The 21,322-nt window shown below is 46.3% G+C and overlaps 1 protein-coding gene across 2 annotated transcripts in view; it reads left to right on the forward strand.

Annotated features, from left to right (window-relative positions):
- LOC311117322 (protein FAM53B-like) overlaps positions 1–21,116 on the forward strand; it is a 36,842-nt gene extending 15,726 nt beyond the window's left edge. For both annotated transcript variants that reach the window (XM_084192284.1, XM_084192283.1), the window contains 3 exons: positions 3,003–3,060; positions 13,576–14,474; positions 17,912–21,116. In XM_084192284.1, coding sequence (XP_084048410.1) covers positions 3,018–3,060; positions 13,576–14,474; positions 17,912–18,253 — 1,284 coding nt within the window. In that variant the 5' untranslated portion in view covers positions 3,003–3,017 and the 3' untranslated portion in view covers positions 18,254–21,116. The remainder of the gene's footprint in view (positions 1–3,002; positions 3,061–13,575; positions 14,475–17,911) is intronic.
- Positions 21,117–21,322: the final 206 nt, after the last annotated feature.

Below are 21,322 nucleotides of genomic sequence, written 5' to 3' on the forward strand. Positions count from 1 at the left end.
GGGGATCGAACCCACTACCCTGGCATTACAAGCGCCATGCTCTACCAATTGAGCTACAGAGGACCAAATTATAGTCTTTATAGTGAATAGGGCAATCTGTCAACGTATTCCACTATAAAGGGAATATGCCAGCGTGCCGTTTGGCACGCGTGCTGTGATTACAGCGGCTGTAATCCTTTACTAATGGACTTGGGCCTAACTTGGGTAGAATTCACTGGAAAACTCCCAACTCAAAGCGTTGCTCTCTACTACTATAATTTCCTATTCAGGAAGTGATGTAAAACGCTGTTACATTATTTGAACATTACTCGCTTGATTTAAAAGGGTAGTTTTATTACAATGAATCATGATTTGGATTGTAAAAGCTCAACCTGTTATCACAATGGACTGAAGGGAGGCTGTGGCATTTAGTTCCTTCCATTCTGGAATCCTTTTAGTTTCCTTCCATTCTGGAATCCTTTTAGTTTCCTTCCATTCTGGAATCCTTTTAGTTTCCTTCCATTCTGGAATCCTTTTAGTTTCCTTCCATTCTGGAATCCTTTTAGTTTCCTTCCATTCTGGAATCCTTTTAGTTTCCTTCCATTCTGGAATCCTTTTAGTTTCCTTCCATTCTGGAATCCTTTTAGTTTCCTTCCATTCTGGAATCCTTTTAGTTTCCTTCCATTCTGGAATCCTTTTAGTTTCCTTCCATTCTGGAATCCTTTTAGTTTCCTTCCATTCTGGAATCCTTTTAGTTTCCTTCCATTCTGGAATCCTTTTTGTTTCCTTCCATTATGGAATCCTTTTAGTTTCCTTCCATTATGGAATCCTTTTAGTTTCCTTCCATTATGGAATCCTTTTAGTTTCCTTCCATTCATGACTCTTCTGTAAAACAAAGGGCCATTCTCTCTATATAGTGCACTACTTTTGACCAGGGCCCGGGCCCATAGGGTTCTGGTCAAAAGTAGTGGACTATATATATATATATATATATATATATATATAAGGAAAAGGGTGCCGTTTTGGGACTCAACCTTAGAAACAAAAAGGAGGCTTGGCTGGGCGACTCTGACTCATGTTTCTCACCAGAGAAGTGTTCAGCGTTTCCTCTCACTAGCACAGAGTGAAAATTCCCCTGTAGTGTAGTGTAGTGTAGTGTAGTGTAGTGTAGTGTAGTGTAGTGTAGTGTAGTGTAGTGTAGTGTAGTGTAGTGTAGTGTAGTGTGAGTTTGCCCTCTATCCATGTGAAACGTCATCATCATACTCAGTCTCAGGGCTGGTCCTTAGTTTAAGGTGGAGACTGATTTAGGGCTGTGTCCCAAAGGGAACCCTATTCCTTATATAGTGCACATTACTTTGGACCAGAGCGCTATAGGCCACTATGTAGTGGATAGGGTGCCGTTTTAGATGTTCATAGGGGGGGGGGAATCCATTACACAGTCACAGCTGCAGTCACCCTCTTTAACGTCCTCTTTCATTTCACAGTTACACAGACCTACTGAAACACCACACACTGGTAGACTATTGTTTTTGTGGTTTGCAGTAGACCCATATTTGCATTGCATATCTAGGGGGTAGGTGATGCTAGCTTACACTTCCTGTACATACACATAGTTCTGTGTATGTACAGACAGAACATTAAGCTCCAGTGGTGAGGTGAGATGACTTGGTGACAGAACATTAAGCTCCAGTGGTGAGATGACTTGGTGACAGAACATTAAGCTCCAGTGGTGAGATGACTTGGTGACAGAACATTAAGCTCCAGTGGTGAGATGACTTGGTGACAGAACATTAAGCTCCAGTGGTGAGATGACTTGGTGACAGAACATTAAGCTCCAGTGGTGAGATGACTTGGTGACAGAACATTAAGCTCCAGTGGTGAGATGACTTGGTGACAGAACATTAAGCTCCAGTGGTGAGGTGAGATGACTTGGTGACAGAACATTAAGCTCCAGTGGTGAGATGACTTGGTGACAGAACATTAAGCTCCAGTGGTGAGATGACTTGGTGACAGAACATTAAGCTCCAGTGGTGAGATGACTTGGTGACAGAACATTAAGCTCCAGTGGTGAGGTGGCAGAACATTAAGCTCCAGTGGTGAGATTACTTGGTGACAGAACATTAAGCTCCAGTGGTGAGGTGAGATGACTTGGTGACAGAACATTAAGCTCCAGTGGTGAGGTGACTTGGTGACAGAACATTAAGCTCCAGTGGTGAGGTGACTTGGTGACAGAACATTAAGCTCCAGTGGTGAGGTGACTTGGTGACAGAACATTAAGCTCCAGTGGTGAGGTGACTTGGTGACAGAACATTAAGCTCCAGTGGTGAGATGAGATGACTTGGTGACAGAACATTAAGCTCCAGTGGTGAGGTAGGGTGACTTGGTGACAGAACATTAAGCTCCAGTGGTGAGATGACTTGGTGACAGAACATTAAGCTCCAGTGGTGAGGTGACTTGGTGACAGAACATTAAGCTCCAGTGGTGAGGTGACTTGGTGACAGAACATTAAGCTCCAGTGGTGAGGTGACTTGGTGACAGAACATTAAGCTCCAGTGGTGAGGTGACTTGGTGACAGAACATTAAGCTCCAGTGGTGAGGTGACTTGGTGACAGAACATTAAGCTCCAGTGGTGAGGTGACTTGGTGACAGAACATTAAGCTCCAGTGGTGAGGTGACTTGGTGACAGAACATTAAGCTCCAGTGGTGAGGTGACTTGGTGACAGAACATTAAGCTCCAGTGGAGAGGTGACTTGGTGACAGAACATGAAGCTCCAGTGGTGAGGTAAGATGACTTGGTGACAGAACATTAAGCTCCAGTGGTGAGATGACTTGGTGACAGAACATTAAGCTCCAGTGGTGAGGTGAGATGACTTGGTGACAGAACATTAAGCTCCAGTGGTGAGGTAGGGTGACTTGGTGACAGAACATTAAGCTCCAGTGGTGAGGTAGGGTGACTTGGTGGAGGTGTTTTCCAACCCAAAGGGAGGTGTTGTTTCCTGATGTGATGTCTTGTGTTTCCACAGATCGAGGCACAGACCATGAGCCTCCAGGGGACAGCACTCTTCTCTTGCGGAGTCATGGGTGAGTGTGGATATACCAGGATCCCCCTAGATAACATGACTCTTTCTTTGACTACTCGCATCCTCTGGCAGCTTCGACTACCTCTGAGTAGTTGAGGCAAGACTAATTGCCTCCGCATCGGGCTTCCACCCCCTCCCACCCCCTTCCACCCCCTCCCATGGACTAGGCCTAATGACTGTAGCTCTCTAGGAGTGGAGTCTGGCCCATGGACTAGGCCTAATGACGGTAGTGCTCTAGGAGTGGAGTCTGGCCCATGGACTAGGCCTAATGACTGTAGTGCTCTAGGAGTGGAGTCTGGCCCATGGACTAGGCCTAATGACTGTAGTGCTCTAGGAGTGGAGTCTGGCCCATGGACTAGGCCTAATGACTGTAGTGCTCTAGGAGTGGAGTCTGGCCCATGGACTAGGCCTAATGACTGTAGTGCTCTAGGAGTGGAGTCTGGCCCATGGACTAGGCCTAATGACTGTAGCGCTCTAGGAGTGGAGTCTGGCCCATGGACTAGGCCTAATGACTGTAGTGCTCTAGGAGTGGAGTCTGGCCCATGGACTAGGCCTAATGACTGTAGCGCTCTAGGAGTGGAGTCTGGCCCATGGACTAGGCCTAATGGCTGTAGTGCTCTAGGAGTGGAGTCTGGCCCATGGACTAGGCCTAATGACTGTAGTGCTCTAGGAGTGGAGTCTGGCCCATGGACTAGGCCTAATGACTAGCGCTCTAGGAGTGGAGTCTGGCCCATGGACTAGGCCTAATGACTAGCGCTCTAGGAGTGGAGTCTGGCCCATGGACTAGGCCTAATGACTGTAGCTCTCTAGGAGTGGAGTCTGGCCCATGGACTAGGCCTAATGACTGTAGTGCTCTAGGAGTGGAGTCTGGCCCATGGACTAGGCCTAATGGCTGTAGTGCTCTAGGAGTGGAGTCTGGCCCATGGACTAGGCCTAATGACTAGCGCTCTAGGAGTGGAGTCTGGCCCATGGACTAGGCCTAATGGCTGTAGTGCTCTAGGAGTGGAGTCTGGCCCATGGACTAGGCCTAATGGCTGTAGTGCTCTAGGAGTGGAGTCTGGCCCATGGACTAGGCCTAATGGCTGTAGTGCTCTAGGAGTGGAGTCTGGCCCATGGACTAGGCCTAATGGCTGTAGTGCTCTAGGAGTGGAGTCTGGCCCATGGACTAGGCCTAATGACTGTAGTGCTCTAGGAGTGGAGTCTGGCCCATGGACTAGGCCTAATGACTAGCGCTCTAGGAGTGGAGAACCGTATTGGTAAAGAACAACCAGTCTGCCTGGCTGGTGTTCAGAAGGGCCAAAACATGTTTTAAGAAGTGAAACGGGGAGGTAGCCTCGCCTACTACCGGAATAGGATTTTCACTTTCTGTTGTTCAATGGAGAAGGCGTGTTGAACTACCTGACCGGTACTAGGCCTACGTATTTAGGAGATAGACTTTGACAACAACAGCCTTGGGCTCAGTGTCTGTTTGAACAACACCAGCCCTGACTGACTGATTCAACACTGATAACAAGGCTGGCTTAATGAGAATGAGATGTTTCTGATGGGAAATTGACACAAGGCCAAATAACAGCTCTGAGTTCAGCCTAATAATGGATTTAGTTGGAATTATTGCTGTGGCTTAGTAAGACATTGAGCTCTTCTGTTCCCTCATCAGCTGTGTTGACAGACTGATGACTCAATACTCATAGTTACCACAGAACAGCAGAATGGAGTGTTACCATACAATACTGCAATACTCAGCGGTACCATACTACCATACTCATAGTAGTACCATACTCATAGTGGTACCATACTCATAGTGGTACCATACTCATAGTGGTACCATACTACCATACTCATAGTGGTACCATACTCATAGTGGTACCATACTACCATACTCATAGTGGTACCATACTCAGTGTTACCATACTACCATACTCATAGTGGTACCATACTCATAGTGGTACCATACTACCATACTCATAGTGGTACCATACTCATAGTGGTACCATACTACCATACTCATAGTGGTACCATACTCATAGTGATACCATACTCATAGTGGTACCATACTACCATACTCATAGTGGTACCATACTCATAGTGGTACCATACTACCATACTCATAGTGGTACCATACTCATAGTGATACCATACTCATAGTGGTACCATACTACCATACTCATAGTGGTGCCATACTCATAGTGGTACCATACTCATAGTGGTACCATACTACCATACTCATAGTGGTACCATACTCATAGTGGTACCATACTACCATACTCATAGTAGTACCATACTACCATACTCATAGTGATACCATACTCATAGTGGTACCATACTACCATACTCATAGTGGTACCATACTACCATACTCATAGTGATACCATACTACCATACTCATAGTGGTACCATACTCATAGTGGTACCATACTCATAGTGGTACCATACTCATAGTGATACCATACTACCATACTCATAGTGATACCATACTCATAGTGGCACCATACTACCATACTCATAGTGGTACCATACTACCATACTCATAGTGATACCATACTACCATACTCAGAGTGGTACCATACTCATAGTGGTACCATACTCATAGCGGTACCATACTCAGTGTTACCATACTCATAGTGGTACCATACTCATAGTGGTACCATACTACCATACTCATAGTGGTACCATACTCATAGTGGTACCATACTACCATACTCATAGTAGTACCATACTACCATACTCATAGTGATACCATACTCATAGTGGTACCATACTACCATACTCATAGTGGTACCATACTACCATACTCATAGTGATACCATACTACCATACTCATAGTGGTACCATACTCATAGTGGTACCATACTCATAGTGGTACCATACTCATAGTGATACCATACTACCATACTCATAGTGATACCATACTCATAGTGGCACCATACTACCATACTCATAGTGGTACCATACTACCATACTCATAGTGATACCATACTACCATACTCAGAGTGGTACCATACTCATAGTGGTACCATACTCATAGCGGTACCATACTCAGTGTTACCATACTCATAGTGGTACCATACTCATAGTGGTACCATACTACCATACTCATAGTGGTACCATACTCATAGTGGTACCATACTCATAGTGATACCATACTCATAGTGGTACCATACTACCATACTCATAGTGGTACCATACTCATAGTGGTACCATACTACCATACTCATAGTGGTACCATACTCATAGTGGTACCATACTACCATACTCATAGTGGTACCATACTCATAGTGATACCATACTCATAGTGGTACCATACTACCATACTCATAGTGGTGCCATACTCAGTGGTACCATACTCATAGTGGTACCATACTACCATACTCATAGTGGTACCATACTCATAGTGGTACCATACTACCATACTCATAGTAGTACCATACTACCATACTCATAGTGATACCATACTCATAGTGGTACCATACTACCATACTCATAGTGGTATCATACTACCATACTCATAGTGATACCATACTACCATACTCATAGTGGTACCATACTCATAGTGATACCATACTACCATACTCATAGTGGTACCATACTACCATACTCATAGTGGTACCATACTCATAGTGGTACCATACTACCATACTCATAGTGGTACCATACTCATAGTGGTACCATACTCATAGTGGTTCCATACTCATAGTGGTACCATACTCATAGTGGTACCATACTACCATACTCATAGTGGTACCATACTCATAGTGATACCATACTCATAGTGGTACCATACTACGATACTCATAGTGGTACCATACTCATAGTGGTACCATACTACCATACTCATAGTGGTACCATACTCATAGTGATACCATACTCATAGTGGTATCATACTACCATACTCATAGTGGTACCATACTACCATACTCATAGTGGTACCATACTCATAGTGGTACCATACTACCATACTCATAGTGGTACCATACTCATAGTGGTACCATACTCATAGTGGTACCATGGTACCATACTCATAGTGGTACCATACTACCATACTCATAGTGGTACCATACTCATAGTGGTACCATACTACCATACTCATAGTGGTACCATACTCATAGTGGTACCATACTCATAGTGGTACCATACCAGTGGTGGTCAGTGCTGTTTAAGATGAGGGAGGACCATTTTCTTTCTTCATGATCATGGCCTTATTTCTATTACAGCATATTGGATGGCTGTCATTCATATTCCATTCACCCAGTTCAATGTAACATGGATAGGTTTAGGCTACTTCATGATACTCTAATGTTCCCTGTACCCATCATGAGGTTGCTACAACCTAGTCTATATAAATGAAAGTTTACAACGTAGGTGCACAAAGGTCGAGAGAGAATCTTGAGGTGACAGTGACACATGGACAGACAGTGACGCATTCAGTACCGCCTTGCACACTCTGGCCTGCATCTAGTTGAATGCGCCAATTTGTAAGTCGCTCTGGATAAGAGCGTCTGCTAAAGAGCGTCTGCTAAATGTAAATGTAATCTAGGGTGTAATCATTAGTTCAACCGCTGCAAACGAGAGTTTTCTATTGGACAAATTCAGGCGTGTTTATCCCTGTTTCTTTCCATTCGCTTTTTTGTTTTTCAACAGAATCGGCGGAATGAACACACCCCTGATCACGCATAAACACAGTTCACTTTCATAGCAGCCACGTTGTATTCTTTCTTGCATCTGTGCGCTCTCCTCCTCTCACCTTTTCCCTTCGTTTGTGGACTTCAATGCACAACACATCAGCTGTCTGTGACCAGGCGAAAAACCCTTTCCAAGCCAAACCTTCATATCATAACCGCTAACCGCTACACACAGCCTACATCGTTGTCACCATATTAGCTAACGTCATGGTCAACATAGCTACTAGAACTAACGCGTTAGTAAACCCGCTACAATCATGCAGTACAGTGTACAGTCAGCAAGCAGTTTAGAACTTACACCGGCGGGCCCCGGTGACAATACATTTGTAAAACCAAAAGCTTACCTTGACTTGGAAGAGTTCCAGTGTTGTGTTGAATAGTCATAGCCAGCTAGCTAACATAGCATCCCTCTGTTTGAGTAGGCTAAACTAGCTAGCTGCATTTGCTAGCTAAGTAAGTGAAACTGAAAGTGGAAAAAAAACTCTTGCTTCGTCTTCATTTTGGAATAAATTAATTTGTTCAAAACTGTTCAACTATTGTCTTTCTCTCTCTTTGAGTAAACTACTCATCACATTTTATGCACCGCAGTGCTAGCTAGCTGTAGCTAATGCTTTCAGTACTAGATTAATTCTCTGATCCTTTGATTGGGTGGACAACATGTCAGTTCATGCTGCAAGAGCTCTGATAGGTTGGAGGACGTCCTCCGGAAGTTGGCATAATACTGTGTAAGTCTGGAAGGGGTTGAGAACCATGAGCCTCTTAAGTTTTTGTATTGATGTCAATGTACCCAGAGGAGGACGGAAGCTAGCTGTCCTCCGGGCTACACCATGGAGCTACCCTACAGAGTGCTGTTGAGGCTACTGTAGACCTTCACTGCAAAACGGTGTATTTTAATCAATTATTTGGTGACGTGATTATGTTTAGTAGAGTTTTATCTAAAAAGGATACATTTTGTATTTCTATGAAATTCACTGAGGACGATGGTCCTCCCCTTCCTCCTCTGAGGAGCCTCCACTGATGTCCACCAATGTTGTTTACATGTTGAAATGTCCTTGTGGTCTGTCTTACATAAGCCTGTACCATACTCATAGTGGGACCATACTCAGTGGTATGGGGGGGGAAATAAATAAATGTATGCACTCACTAACTGTAAAGTCTCTCTGGATAAGAGCGTCTGCTAAATGACAATCTAATGGTACTATGCTCATAGTGGTACCGTACTCAGTATTACCAAACTAATATTGGTGCTATACTACACTACTTGTAGTGGTACCATACTCCTAGTGGTACCATTCTTCAATGCAGAGGGAGGCTGACTCCCAGACACAGAAGTTACCTAGAGCTGAAGAGCGAGCAGTAGAGCTCAGTAGTTCTCCCCAGTTTAAGACGGTGCCAACAAACCAGGAGCTGCTATTTCTGTTGTTTCGGCTCGCTGCCTGCCTGCCAGCCAGCCAGCCAGCCAGCCAGCCAGCCAGCCAGCCAAGCCTCTACTCCACTCTGATGAGGGAGAAAGAGAGAATGTTTCTGTAGGCACAAGGCCCACATGCCTGAAGCTTTCTCCTTTCTATAAACTTTTTTTAAAAATGAGAGAAGAGATGATCCATGGCAATGTGCCACCTGTCATTTCTTGTCAATGTGTACAGTAGAAAGTTTGTATTTATTTTCTTTATAGAAATAATGTTCTTAGATATAAGATGACCCAGCAAACCGGGAACATTCCCAGAACATTACCGAAGATTCCCATTTAAGTTATAGTTAGGTTTTTATCTAACATTAGGATGACAACATCCCATAAACATTCAAAGAATGTTTTTGATAACAAAATACTTTAAAAATAAATGTTTTAAATGAAATATCCTTTGGATATTCTCCTAACGTGCACAAAAATGTTGTGCACAACCTCTGTAATAACCCCCACAGAACATTCCCCAAAAGTTCTCATTTGGTTTCCAGGTAATGTAATAACACTAACGCCAATGTACCGGTAATGTTTTCCCAGCAAACCAAAATGGGTTCTGTGAAAGTTCGCAGAACGTTCGTTCGTTAGGTTGCGGCAAATGTTCTCAACACAAAAACTGTCCAGTCATGCTGTTGATTTTACAATATTTGTATTAAACATTCGGTGATGTTGCAAGAACGTTCCCAGAATGCATTTTGTCTGTTCTTGTGGTCGTGAGGCCGGTTGGATGTACTGCCAGATTATTTTAAACAACGTTGGAGGCGGCTTATGGTGGAGAAATGAACATTTTAAATGATCTGGCAACAGCTCTGGGGAACATTCCTGCAGTCAGCATGCCAATTGCACACTTCCTCAAAACATCTGTGGTATTGTGTTGTGTGCACATTTTAGTGGCCTTTTTATTGTCCCCAGCACAAAGTGCACCTGTGTAATGATCATGCTGTTTTAATCAGCTTCTTGATATGCCACACCTGTCAGGTGGATGGATTATCTTGTCAAAGGAGAAAAGCTCACTAACAGGGATGTAAAAGCTTTTTGTGCGTATGGAACATTTTTCTGGGATTTATTTTTCCCAGCTCATGATACATGGGACCAACACTTTACATGTTGCGTTTTTTATATTTTTGTTCAGTATAAATGGAAGGGATTGTTTTTCATGTGTTGCCCCCATGAAATCAGCAAAAACAAGCGCAGTAACTCAATGCATGTACACACTCCTATTGAATAATATGCATTCACCTGTATTGGGAATAGACCTAGGCTACATCTTGATTTAACCAGTTTATCAATAGATTTACCATTTTGAAATAAATTATTACCATTATGTTTTGTAGTTAGATCCGGTTAAAAACAAAGTCAAATGTTATTGAATGATTTGTGTAATTAATTAATTAATCTATACATGGCTGTCTCTAAACAATTTATATACAGGTTCAAATGTAATGATATTGAACTCAAAATATGCCCAATGATTGAACAGAGCAGTAGCTGAGTTTATCTGTCTGGATCAAGTGCCATTCTATGACTGGCTAATACGCCTTTTTTTTGTTGCCGTGGCATTGTTTTGGAATCGAGTATCGTGATACTAAATCTGGTATCGGGATCAAAATTCTGGTATCGTGACAGCACTAGTCATTTGTTGATTCAACTCGTGACATCACAACAAATCCAATTCCTCTACATGAGCCACATCAGTTAGCATCTGAATTAATATTCTACATTACCATGGAAATGATTGCATCACAATACCAGGCAGCCCTTGCGAGTGTACCCCTGAGTTTACCAGTCAAATTACCAGGGTTAGATGTTCCCTAGCCTGTTCTATTCATTATATTTCTGTGAGTGCTGCTGCTGCATTGTGGGGGCGTTGCCTAGGCAACTGAAGACTTGTTTGCTAGTTGTCCATGTTACCGCAGAAACGGACTCAACTGTACGAATGCCGGCCATCCCGTCTCCAGTCAGCTGTTCGTTATATTTGATCACCCAGTGAATTATTAGAATCAGGTGTGCTAGATTAGGGTTGGTGTTAACCTACGGGATGGTAGCTTTCCAGGAACAGGGTTGGCGTTAACCTACGGGATGGTAGCTTTCCAGGAACAGGGTTGGCGTTAACCTACGGGATGGTAGCTTTCCGGGAACAGGGTTGGCGTTAACCTACGGGATGGTAGCTTTCCGGGAACAGGGTTGGCGTTAACCTACGGGATGGTAGCTTTCCGGGAACAGGGTTGGCGTTAACCTACGGGATGGTAGCTTTCCGGGAACAGGGTTGGCGTTAACCTACGGGATGGTAGCTTTCCGGGAACAGGGTTGGCGTTAACCTACGGGATGGTAGCTTTCCGGGAACAGGGTTGGCGTTAACCTACGGGATGGTAGCTTTCCGGGAACAGGGTTGGCGTTAACCTACGGGATGGTAGCTTTCCGGGAACAGGGTTGGCGTTAACCTACGGGATGGTAGCTTTCCGGGAACAGGGTTGGCGTTAACCTACGGGATGGTAGCTTTCCGGGAACAGGGTTGGCGTTAACCTACGGGATGGTAGCTTTCCGGGAACAGGGTTGGCGTTAACCTACGGGATGGTAGCTTTCCGGGAACAGGGTTGGCGTTAACCTACGGGATGGTAGCTTTCCGGGAACAGGGTTGGCGTTAACCTACGGGATGGTAGCTTTCCGGGAACAGGGTTGGCGTTAACCTACGGGATGGTAGCTTTCCGGGAACAGGGTTGGAGAGCCCTGGTCTAACTACCACTTTCTTGTGAAATAATGTTTTTGGATATACAGTTCATTCGGAAAGTATTCAGACCCTTTCACTTTTTCCACATTTTGTTACTCTAAAATGTATTAAATGTTTTTCCCTCAATCTACACAATACCCCATAATGACAAATATGAAAACAGGTTTTTAGAAATGTTTGCAAATTAGTACCAAAAAAAAAACCGGATACCTTATTTACATAAGTATTCATACCCTTTTGCTATGAGACTCTAAATTGATTTCAGGCGCATCCTGTTTCCATTGATCATCCTTGAGATGTTTCTACAACTTGATTGGAGTCCACTTGTGGTAAATTCAATTGATTGGACATGATTTGGAAAGGCACACACCTGTCTATATAAGGTCCCACAGTTGACAGTGCATGTCAGAGCAAAACCCAAGCCATGAGGTCGACGGAATTGTCCGTAGAGCTCAGAGACAGGATTGTGTCGAGGCACAGATCTGGGGAAGGGTACTAAAACATTTCTGCAGCATTGAAGTTCCCCAAGAACACAGTGGCCTCCATCATTCATAAATGGAAGAAGTCTGGAATCACCAAGACTCTTCCTAGAGCCGGCCAAACTGAGCAATTGGGGAAGAAGGGCCTTGGTCAGTGAGGTGACCAAGAACCCGATGGTCACTCTGACAGAGTTCCTCTGGGGAGATGGGAGAACCTTCCAGAAGGACAACCATCGCTGCATCTCCACCAATCAGGCCTTTATGGTAGAGTGGCCAGACGGAAGCCTGCTTGGAGTTTGCCAAAAGGCACCTAAAGGACTCTCAGACCATGAGAAACAAGATTCTCTGGTCTGATGAAATCAAGATTGAACTCTTTGGCCTGAATGCCAAGCGTCATGTCTGGAGGAAATCTGGTACCATCCCTACGGTGAAGCATGGTGGTGGCAGCATCATGCTGTGGGGATGTTTTTCAGTGGCAGGGACTGGGAGACTTGTCAGGATCAAGGGAAAGATGAACGGAGCAAAGTACAGAGAGATCCTTGATGAAAACCTGCTCCAGAGTGCTCAGAACCTCAGACTGGGGCAAAGGTTCACCTTCCAACAGGACACCGACCCTAAGCACACAGCCAAGACAATGCAGGAGTGGCTTCAGGACAAGTCTCTGAATGTCCTTGAGTGGCCCAGCCAGAGCCCGGTCTTGAACCCGATCAAACATCTCTGGAGAGACCTGAAAATAGCTGGGCAGCGATGCTCCCCATCCAACCTGACAGAGCTTAAGAGGATCTGCAGAGAAGAATGGGAGAAACTCCCCAAATACAGGTGTGCCAAGCTTGTAGCGTCATATCCAAGAAGACTCGATGCTGTAATCGCTGCGAAAGGTGCTTCAACAAAGTACTGAGTAAAGGGTCTGAATACTTATGTAAATGTAATATTTCATTTTTTTCATTGTCATTTATTGTATGAGCTTGATGAGGGGGAAAAAAACAATTTAATCATTTTTAGAATAAGGCTGTAACGTAACAAAATGTGGAAAAAATAAAGGAGTCTGAATAATTTCTGAATGCACTGTATGTTCCCCTTCTTTCCCCCCGACTATTTCCATGTTGTGTTGTAGGCTATATGTTCCCCTTCGTTCCTCCTGACTATTTCCATCTTTATTACTGTGTTTCAGAGACCGGCAGCAGGTGGCGTGACGTGGGCATGGGTCTGGCCCGGGGGGGCTGTGGAGCCCTGCATCACCAGAGACCCTCGGTGGAGTCCAGCAGCCTGGAGAACCTGTGGGATGTCCTGCCCTCTGAGGTTCTACCTCACCACTACTACCAGTGCCCAGTCCGCTGGGGGGGCAGAGACGCAGGACAGGGTCCCACCAGCATCACCACCACCGGACTGGTCCCCATCCCCGCCCCAGGCACCATCACCAGCCTGCTACAGGATCTGAGCCTGGGTGAGGCGTCAGCCGCTGCAGCCTCCTCACCCTCCGCCGCTCCACCCTCCAAGCGCCAGTGCCGCTCCCTCTCCTGCTCAGAGGACCTGGGAGGCTGTCGGTCGGCCTGGAGGCCCCAGGGGTCCCGGGTGTGGACGTCTGTGGCGAAGAGGCGATGCCACAGTGGAGGAAGTGTCCAGAGAGGAGTTGCAACAGGAGGGACACGCTCTCAGCAGCTAGGGTTCCCTGCCATGCAGCGTAGCGCCAGCTTCAGCCTGCCAGCTCGCTCCAACACCCTCTCCCTGGATCTCCCTGGCTTCACCCAGGAGAAATGCCTCCCCTGCCCTTCCTCCTTCAGCGGCCTGGCCCCCACCTCCTACTCCTCCCTGTCCTCAGAGCCCCCCAGGCCTTTCCTCTACCTCTCTCACGGACAGATCTGCCTCCCAGAGATCCAGGGAGGCCCGGCGTCGCCCCTGAGCTCCCCAGACTCCACCCCAGAGATGGAGCGCCGTGCTGGGAAGGGTGGGCTGGCCCGGAGCCGCTCTCAGCCCTGCGTCCTCAACGACAAGAAGATGAGTGTGAAGCGGAGGAGACCAGCTGACTCACACAGACAGAGGCCTTCTCTGGACCTTGCCAAGATGACACAGGTTAGTAGGGGAATAGTATAGTGAGAATATTTGCCATTTAGCAGACATTTATCCAAAGCGACATACGAGTGGACCCGGGAATTGAACCCACTATCCTGGTGTTGCAAGAGCCATGCTCTACCAACTAAGCTACAGAGGACCACAAGGCAAGGGGGTGGAGTTAGGAACCCGGTTAATGGTTACTAGTCTAGTATTTAGAAGACTAGTTAAAGGGAAAATCATCAATCTTATTTGCTGAAATTAGTATATGGGGCAGGGTGGTTTCATAGGGTGGGTTTACGTCGTTGTAATTCATGACAATTAGCAGGCTTATATAGGACTACTACTGCAAGACATTCAGGACAACCTTTGTCATCCTACAGCCAGAGGGTCAAAAGGTCAGGCCGTAGCATGATGCCTAAAGGATAACGATCAGTACAGCCGTTCACCCAGCTTGCTTCAAAAAGTATCTGTTAACGTGCCGGTCGTTACCACGACAACATCCCATGTTCTGTTTCTAAGAAATCCTAGATGACTCTGTCGTCTGTACTCTCTCAATGGTTTGGTGGCTACATAAGGGTCTGTGTACACAGGGAGAGGCTACATAAGGGTCTGTGTACACATGGAGAGGCTACATAAGGGTCTGTATACACATGGAGAGGCTACATAAGGGTCTGTGTACACAGGGAGAGGCTACATAAGGGTCTGTGTACACATGGAGAGGCTACATAAGGGTCTGTATACACATGGAGAGGCTACATAAGGGTCTGTGTACACAGGGAGAGGCTACATAAGGGTCTGTGTACACATGGAGAGGCTACATAAGGGTCTGTGTACACATGGAGAGGCTACATAAGGGTCTGTATACACATGGAGAGGCTACATAAGGGTCTGTATACACATGGAGAGGCTACATAAGGGTCTGTATACACATGGAGAGGCTACATAAGGGTCTGTATACACATGGAGAGGCTACATAAGGGTCTGTATACACATGGAGAGGCTACATAAGGGTCTGTATACACATGGAGAGGCTACATAAGGGTCTGTATACACATGGAGAGGCTACATAAGGGTCTGTATACACATGGAGAGGCTACATAAGGGTCTGTGTACACATGGAGAGGCTACATAAGGGTCTGTGTACACATGGAGAGGCTACATAAGGGTCCGTGTACACATGGAGAGGCTACATAAGGGTCTGTATACACATGGAGAGGCTACATAAGGGTCTGTATACACATGGAGAGGCTACATAAGGGTCTGTATACACATGGAGAGGCTACATAAGGGTCTGTGTACACATGGAGAGGCTACATAAGGGTCTGTATACACATGGAGAGGCTACATAAGGGTCTGTATACACATGGAGAGGCTACATAAGGGTCTGTGTACACATGGAGAGGCTACATAAGGGTCTGTGTACACAGGGAGAGGCTACATAAGGGTCTGTATACACATGGAGAGGCTACATAAGGGTCTGTATACACATGGAGAGGCTACATAAGGGTCTGTGTACACATGGAGAGGCTACATAAGGGTCTGTATACACATGGAGAGGCTACATAAGGGTCTGTATACACATGGAGAGGCTACATAAGGGTCTGTATACACATGGAGAGGCTACATAAGGGTCTGTATACACATGGAGAGGCTACATAAGGGTCTGTATACACATGGAGAGGTGTGCTCCTAATAGATACAAATGTGTAGTTGCTTAGTGAAAAGGTTTCAGGATGTAACCTGTTTTTGTGGCTTTGTCTGCTTAATGCAGTCAGGTCTAGTTATAGTTAGGGTCAAGAGCCGTCTCAAAGAGGCCCTATTTGGATGGAAATTAATGACTATCTAAAAAAAAAACAATTTTTTTAGTTTTCATTCATACTTCACATACTTTGTAATAGCATGTTCTAAAATAGCCATCAACATTATTCTAGAAAACATACTGTTTAGATGGGCGGGAGAGGGAGGGAGACGTAGGGAGAGGGAGGGAGGGAGACGTAGGGAGAGGGAGGGAGACGGAGAGGGAGGGAGACGTGGAGAGGGAGAGGGAGGGAGACGTAGGGAGGGAGAGGGAGGGAGACGGAGGGAGGGAGGGAGGGAGAGGGAGGGAGACGGAGGGAGGGAGGGAGAGGGAGGGAGGGAGAGGGAGGGAGACGGAGAGAGGGAGAGGGAGGGAGACGTAGGGAGGGAGACGTAGGGAGGGAGGGAGAGGGAGGGAGACGTGGAGAGGGAGGGAGGGAGAGGGAGGGAGACGTAGAGAGGGAGGGAGAGGGAGGGAGACGTAGGGAGAGGGAGGGAGACGTAGAGAGGGAGAGGGAGGGAGGGAGGGAGAGGGAGGGAGACGTAGGGAGGGAGACGTAGAGAGGGAGAGGGAGGGAGACGTAGAGAGGGAGAGGGAGGGAGACGTAGAGGGAGGGAGGGAGACGGAGGGAGGGAGACGTAGGGAGGGAGACTTAGAGAGAGAGGGAGGGAGACGTAGGGAGAGGGAGGGAGGGAGAGGGGGACGTAGGGAGGGAGAGGGAGGGAGGGAGACGTAGGGAGGGAGACTTAGAGAGAGAGGGAGACGAGGGAGGGAGACGTAGAGAGGGAGGGAGACGTAGAGAGGGAGAGGGAGGGAGACGTAGGGAGAGGGAGGGAGACGTAGAGAGGGAGAGGGAGGGAGGGAGAGGGGGACGTAGGGAGGGAGGGAGGGAGACGTAGGGAGGGAGACTTAGAGAGAGAGGGAGGGAGACGTAGGGAGAGGGAGGGAGGGAGAGGGGGACGTAGGGAGGGAGAGGGAGGGAGACGTAGGGAGGGAGCCTTAGAGAGAGAGGGAGGAGGGAGAGGGAGGGAGACGTAGGGAGGGAGAGGGAGGGAGACGTAGAGAGGGAGGGAGACGTAGAGAGGGAGAGAGACGTAGAGGGAGAGGGAGAGGGAGGGAGGGAGGGGGACGTGGGGAGGGAGGGAGGGAGACGTAGGGAGGGAGACTTAGAGGGAGAGGGAGGGAGACGGAGGGAGACGTAGGGAGGGAGATGTAGGGAGGGAGATGTAGGGAGGGAGATGTAGGGAGGGAGACGTAGGGAGGGAGGGAGACGTAGGGAGGGAGAGGGAGGGAGACGAGGGAGGGAGACGTAGGGAGGGAGACGTAGAGGGAGAGGGAGGGAGGGAGAGGGAGAGGGAGGGAGACATAGAGAGACGGAAGGAGACGTAGGGAGAGGGACGTAGGGAGACGTAGAGAGAGGAGACAGAGGGGGAGAACGAGACTGAGGGAGAGAGGACTTTTATCATGTGCTGGACTGCAGACCAAGGAAAATGCCAAGATGCCAAATATTCCATCTCCATGGAAACCAAACTGACTGAGGATGGCTGTTCAGTATGCTGTAAGTTGTGGAGCCCTCTCTCTGCTCTACCCCCGTCCCTGTTTGCTTTAGTAAAATAAATATACTAAACAAAAAACGTGTTGTTTTTTTAATCCACAGAAACGTCGGAATTTCCAAAGCCTCAGCTGCCCTGGGATCACTGGGGACAACAGCTATCAATCAACCCAGGGCCCGCCCCCTCAGAGGACCACTGACCAATGTGAGACTGACTTCGCCTCTGCAGGCAATCAGGGATTGGACGATCCAACCGCCAGCTCCAAAGAGGGCGGAGTCATCACTAGTGTCTCTGGGGAGGAGGATCCAGCCACCTCCATCGAGGAGCTGGATTGGCTGAGCTCCGCGGTCTGCGATGACGTGACAGCAGGGGCAGCCACTGGCACCAGGAAGGATGTGTATCAGCTGGGAGGAGATCTGGACATCGATCAGATCGAGAGGAACTGAACCGGGTCGTGTTCACAAGGCACCAAACGGAAGAAAATACTGAAAAATGTTACATTCATATTTTCCCGATTTGAACATGACCGTGAACTATACTTACCACCCTCAGGCGAAAGGGACTGTGAAAGGGGTGTACAGTAGGTAAACCCTGCTAAGCTAGGCTCCTGCCCTGACTGAACCCTGTGGACTGAAGAGAGACATTGACATGTTAAAGGCCTTGTGGTGAGATGTGTTTAGTCCTCTCACTGTGTTGTGTCCTGTCTCTGCCTGCGTCTGAAATGCCACCCTCGCCCCTTTATAGTGCACTACATTTGACTAGAGCCCTATGGGACCCTGGTCGAAAGGAGTGCACTAGATATGGAATAGGGTGCCATTGTGGACCCCCCCCGTGTTTCAGAGAACAGGATGCACTGACGGCGCCGACCCCGGTCACGTCTCTGGGAGTGAAGAGTGAAGGAGGGTCTCTGTTGTCTGTATGGGGTATCTTAAAGCGTTTCTCTCTTAGCCTGAATACCTTAACTATAATGATGTACTGGGTATGAACAGAATACACAGCTGGTTTTGTATTATGATGTACTGGGTATGAACAGAATACACAGCTGGTTTTGTATTATGATGTACTGGGTATGAACAGAATACACAGCTGGTTTGGTATTATGATGTGCTGGGTATGAACAGAATACACAGCTGGTTTTGTATTATGATGTACTGGGTATGAACAGAATACACAGCTGGTTTTGTATTATGATGTACTGGGTATGAACAGAATACACAGCTGGTTTTGTATTATGATGTGCTGGGTATGAACAGAATACACAGCTGGTTTTGTATTATGATGTACTGGGTATGAACAGAATACACAGCTGGTTTGTATTATGATGTACTGGGTATGAACAGAATACACAGCTGGTTTGTATTATGATGTACTGGGTATGAACAGAATACACAGCTGGTTTTGTATTATGATGTACTGGGTATGAACAGAATACACAGCTGGTTTTGTATTATGATGTACTGGGTATGAACAGAATACACAGCTGGTTTTGTATTATGATGTGCTGGGTATGAACAGAATACACAGCTGGTTTTGTATTATAATGTGCTGGGTATGAACAGAATACACAGCTGGTTTTGTATTATGATGTACTGGGTATGACCAGAATACACAGCTGGTTTGGTATTATGATGTACTGGGTATGACCAGAATACACAGCTGGTTTGGTATTATGATGTGCTGGGTATGAACAGAATACACAGCTGGTTTGTATTATGATGTACTGGGTATGAACAGAATACACAGCTGGTTTTGTATTATGATGTGCTGGGTATGAACAGAATACACAGCTGGTTTTGTATTATGATGTGCTGGGTATGAACAGAATACACAGCTGGTTTTGTATTATGATGTGCTGGGTATGAACAGAATACACAGCTGGTTTTGTATTATGATGTGCTGGGTATGAACAGAATACACAGCTGGTTTTGTATTATGATGTGCTGGGTATGAACAGAATACACAGCTGGTTTTGTATTATGATATACTGGGTATGACCAGAATACACAGCTGGTTTTGTATAAATTCTCTGCACTAGGACTAGTGGATGTTGTTGGCCCAATCCCAAATGGACCCCTAGACCCTCTGCACTAGGACTAGTGGATGTTGTTGGCCCAATCCCAAATGGACCCCTAGACCCTCTGCACTAGGACTAGTGGATGTTGTTGGCCCAATCCCAAATGGACCCCTAGACCCTCTGCACTAGGACTAGTGGATGTTGTTGGCCCAATCCCAAATGGACCCCTAGACCCTCTGCACTAGGACTAGTGGATGTTGTTGGCCCAATCCCAAATGGACCCCTAGACCCTCTGCACTAGGACTAGTGGATGTTGTTGGCGCAATCCCAAATGGACCCCTAGACCCTCTGCACTAGGACTAGTGGATGTTGTTGGCCCAATCCCAAATGGACCCCTAGACCCTCTGCACTAGGACTAGTGGATGTTGTTGGCCCAATCCCAAATGGACCCCTAGACCCTCTGCACTAGGACTAGTGGATGTTGTTGGCCCAATCCCAAATGGACCCCTAGACCCTCTGCACTTGTGGGGATGTGAGAAGATTTGACAGGTGCAATCAATCTGGTAATAGCTCCACCCACTGCCCTCTGATAGGCTCCTCTCAGATCTCCACAAGTGTATAGGACGTCGTGTCTAGAGTCCATCTGGGATCGGGCCCTGTTGTTTCTCATGGACGCTTCCTCCCCACAGTACATTCATAGAGAGACGGTGATGGAGAGGACTTTGAGACCGTCTGTCTGTCTGTAGATTCCTTCCGCTATCTTTTTAATGCGGAAAATTAATTTCACACACAGCACACCAGACCTGGGTTCAAAAACTATTTGAAATCTTTCAAACACTTTTTTTTTTTTTTTTATTGTTTGCTTTAGGCCTGCCTGGACTGCAAGATTGGGAGGGGTTTGCAGTGTGGGACTATTCTCCTGGTTAAATTGCAACAGGCAAGCTCCGTCAAGCCAAGTTAAAGTATTTGAAATTATTTCAAATAGTAGGTCTGCAACACACACACACACACACACACACACACACACACACACACACACACACACACACACATACAAACACACACACACACACACACACACATACAAACACACACACACACACACACACAGAGTATATCAATGAACATGTCACACAATAACATTGAAATGAAATCTACTCTGCTCATTCATCTGAGAGAAACTTAGTGATGATGCTATTCAGTGTTAGTCTTTATTTTTAACAATTTGTTACTACAAAGCTATGTATGTAAAACATGAACGTTTCTATACGAATAAACATAGTTGTTTAAATGTTTGTTTTGTAAATCATGTTAATCTACTGTCTTCAGATATACGAATTATACATTTTTATCAAAACATTCAAAAGCCTTATTCGTTGGTGGGGGTATTTGATATTTTTGATAGAAATTCTAAAAGTCAAAATAACTACTTTGAGATTCATATTGATATTCAAAACAAAGACAAATCTCTCCTTTTTAAATATCTACCTTGTCCTTGACG

This window comes from Coregonus lavaretus (genome assembly GCF_964263955.1).
Source record: "Coregonus lavaretus genome assembly, contig: HAP1_SCAFFOLD_4291, whole genome shotgun sequence".
Lineage (NCBI taxonomy): Eukaryota > Metazoa > Chordata > Actinopteri > Salmoniformes > Salmonidae > Coregonus > Coregonus lavaretus.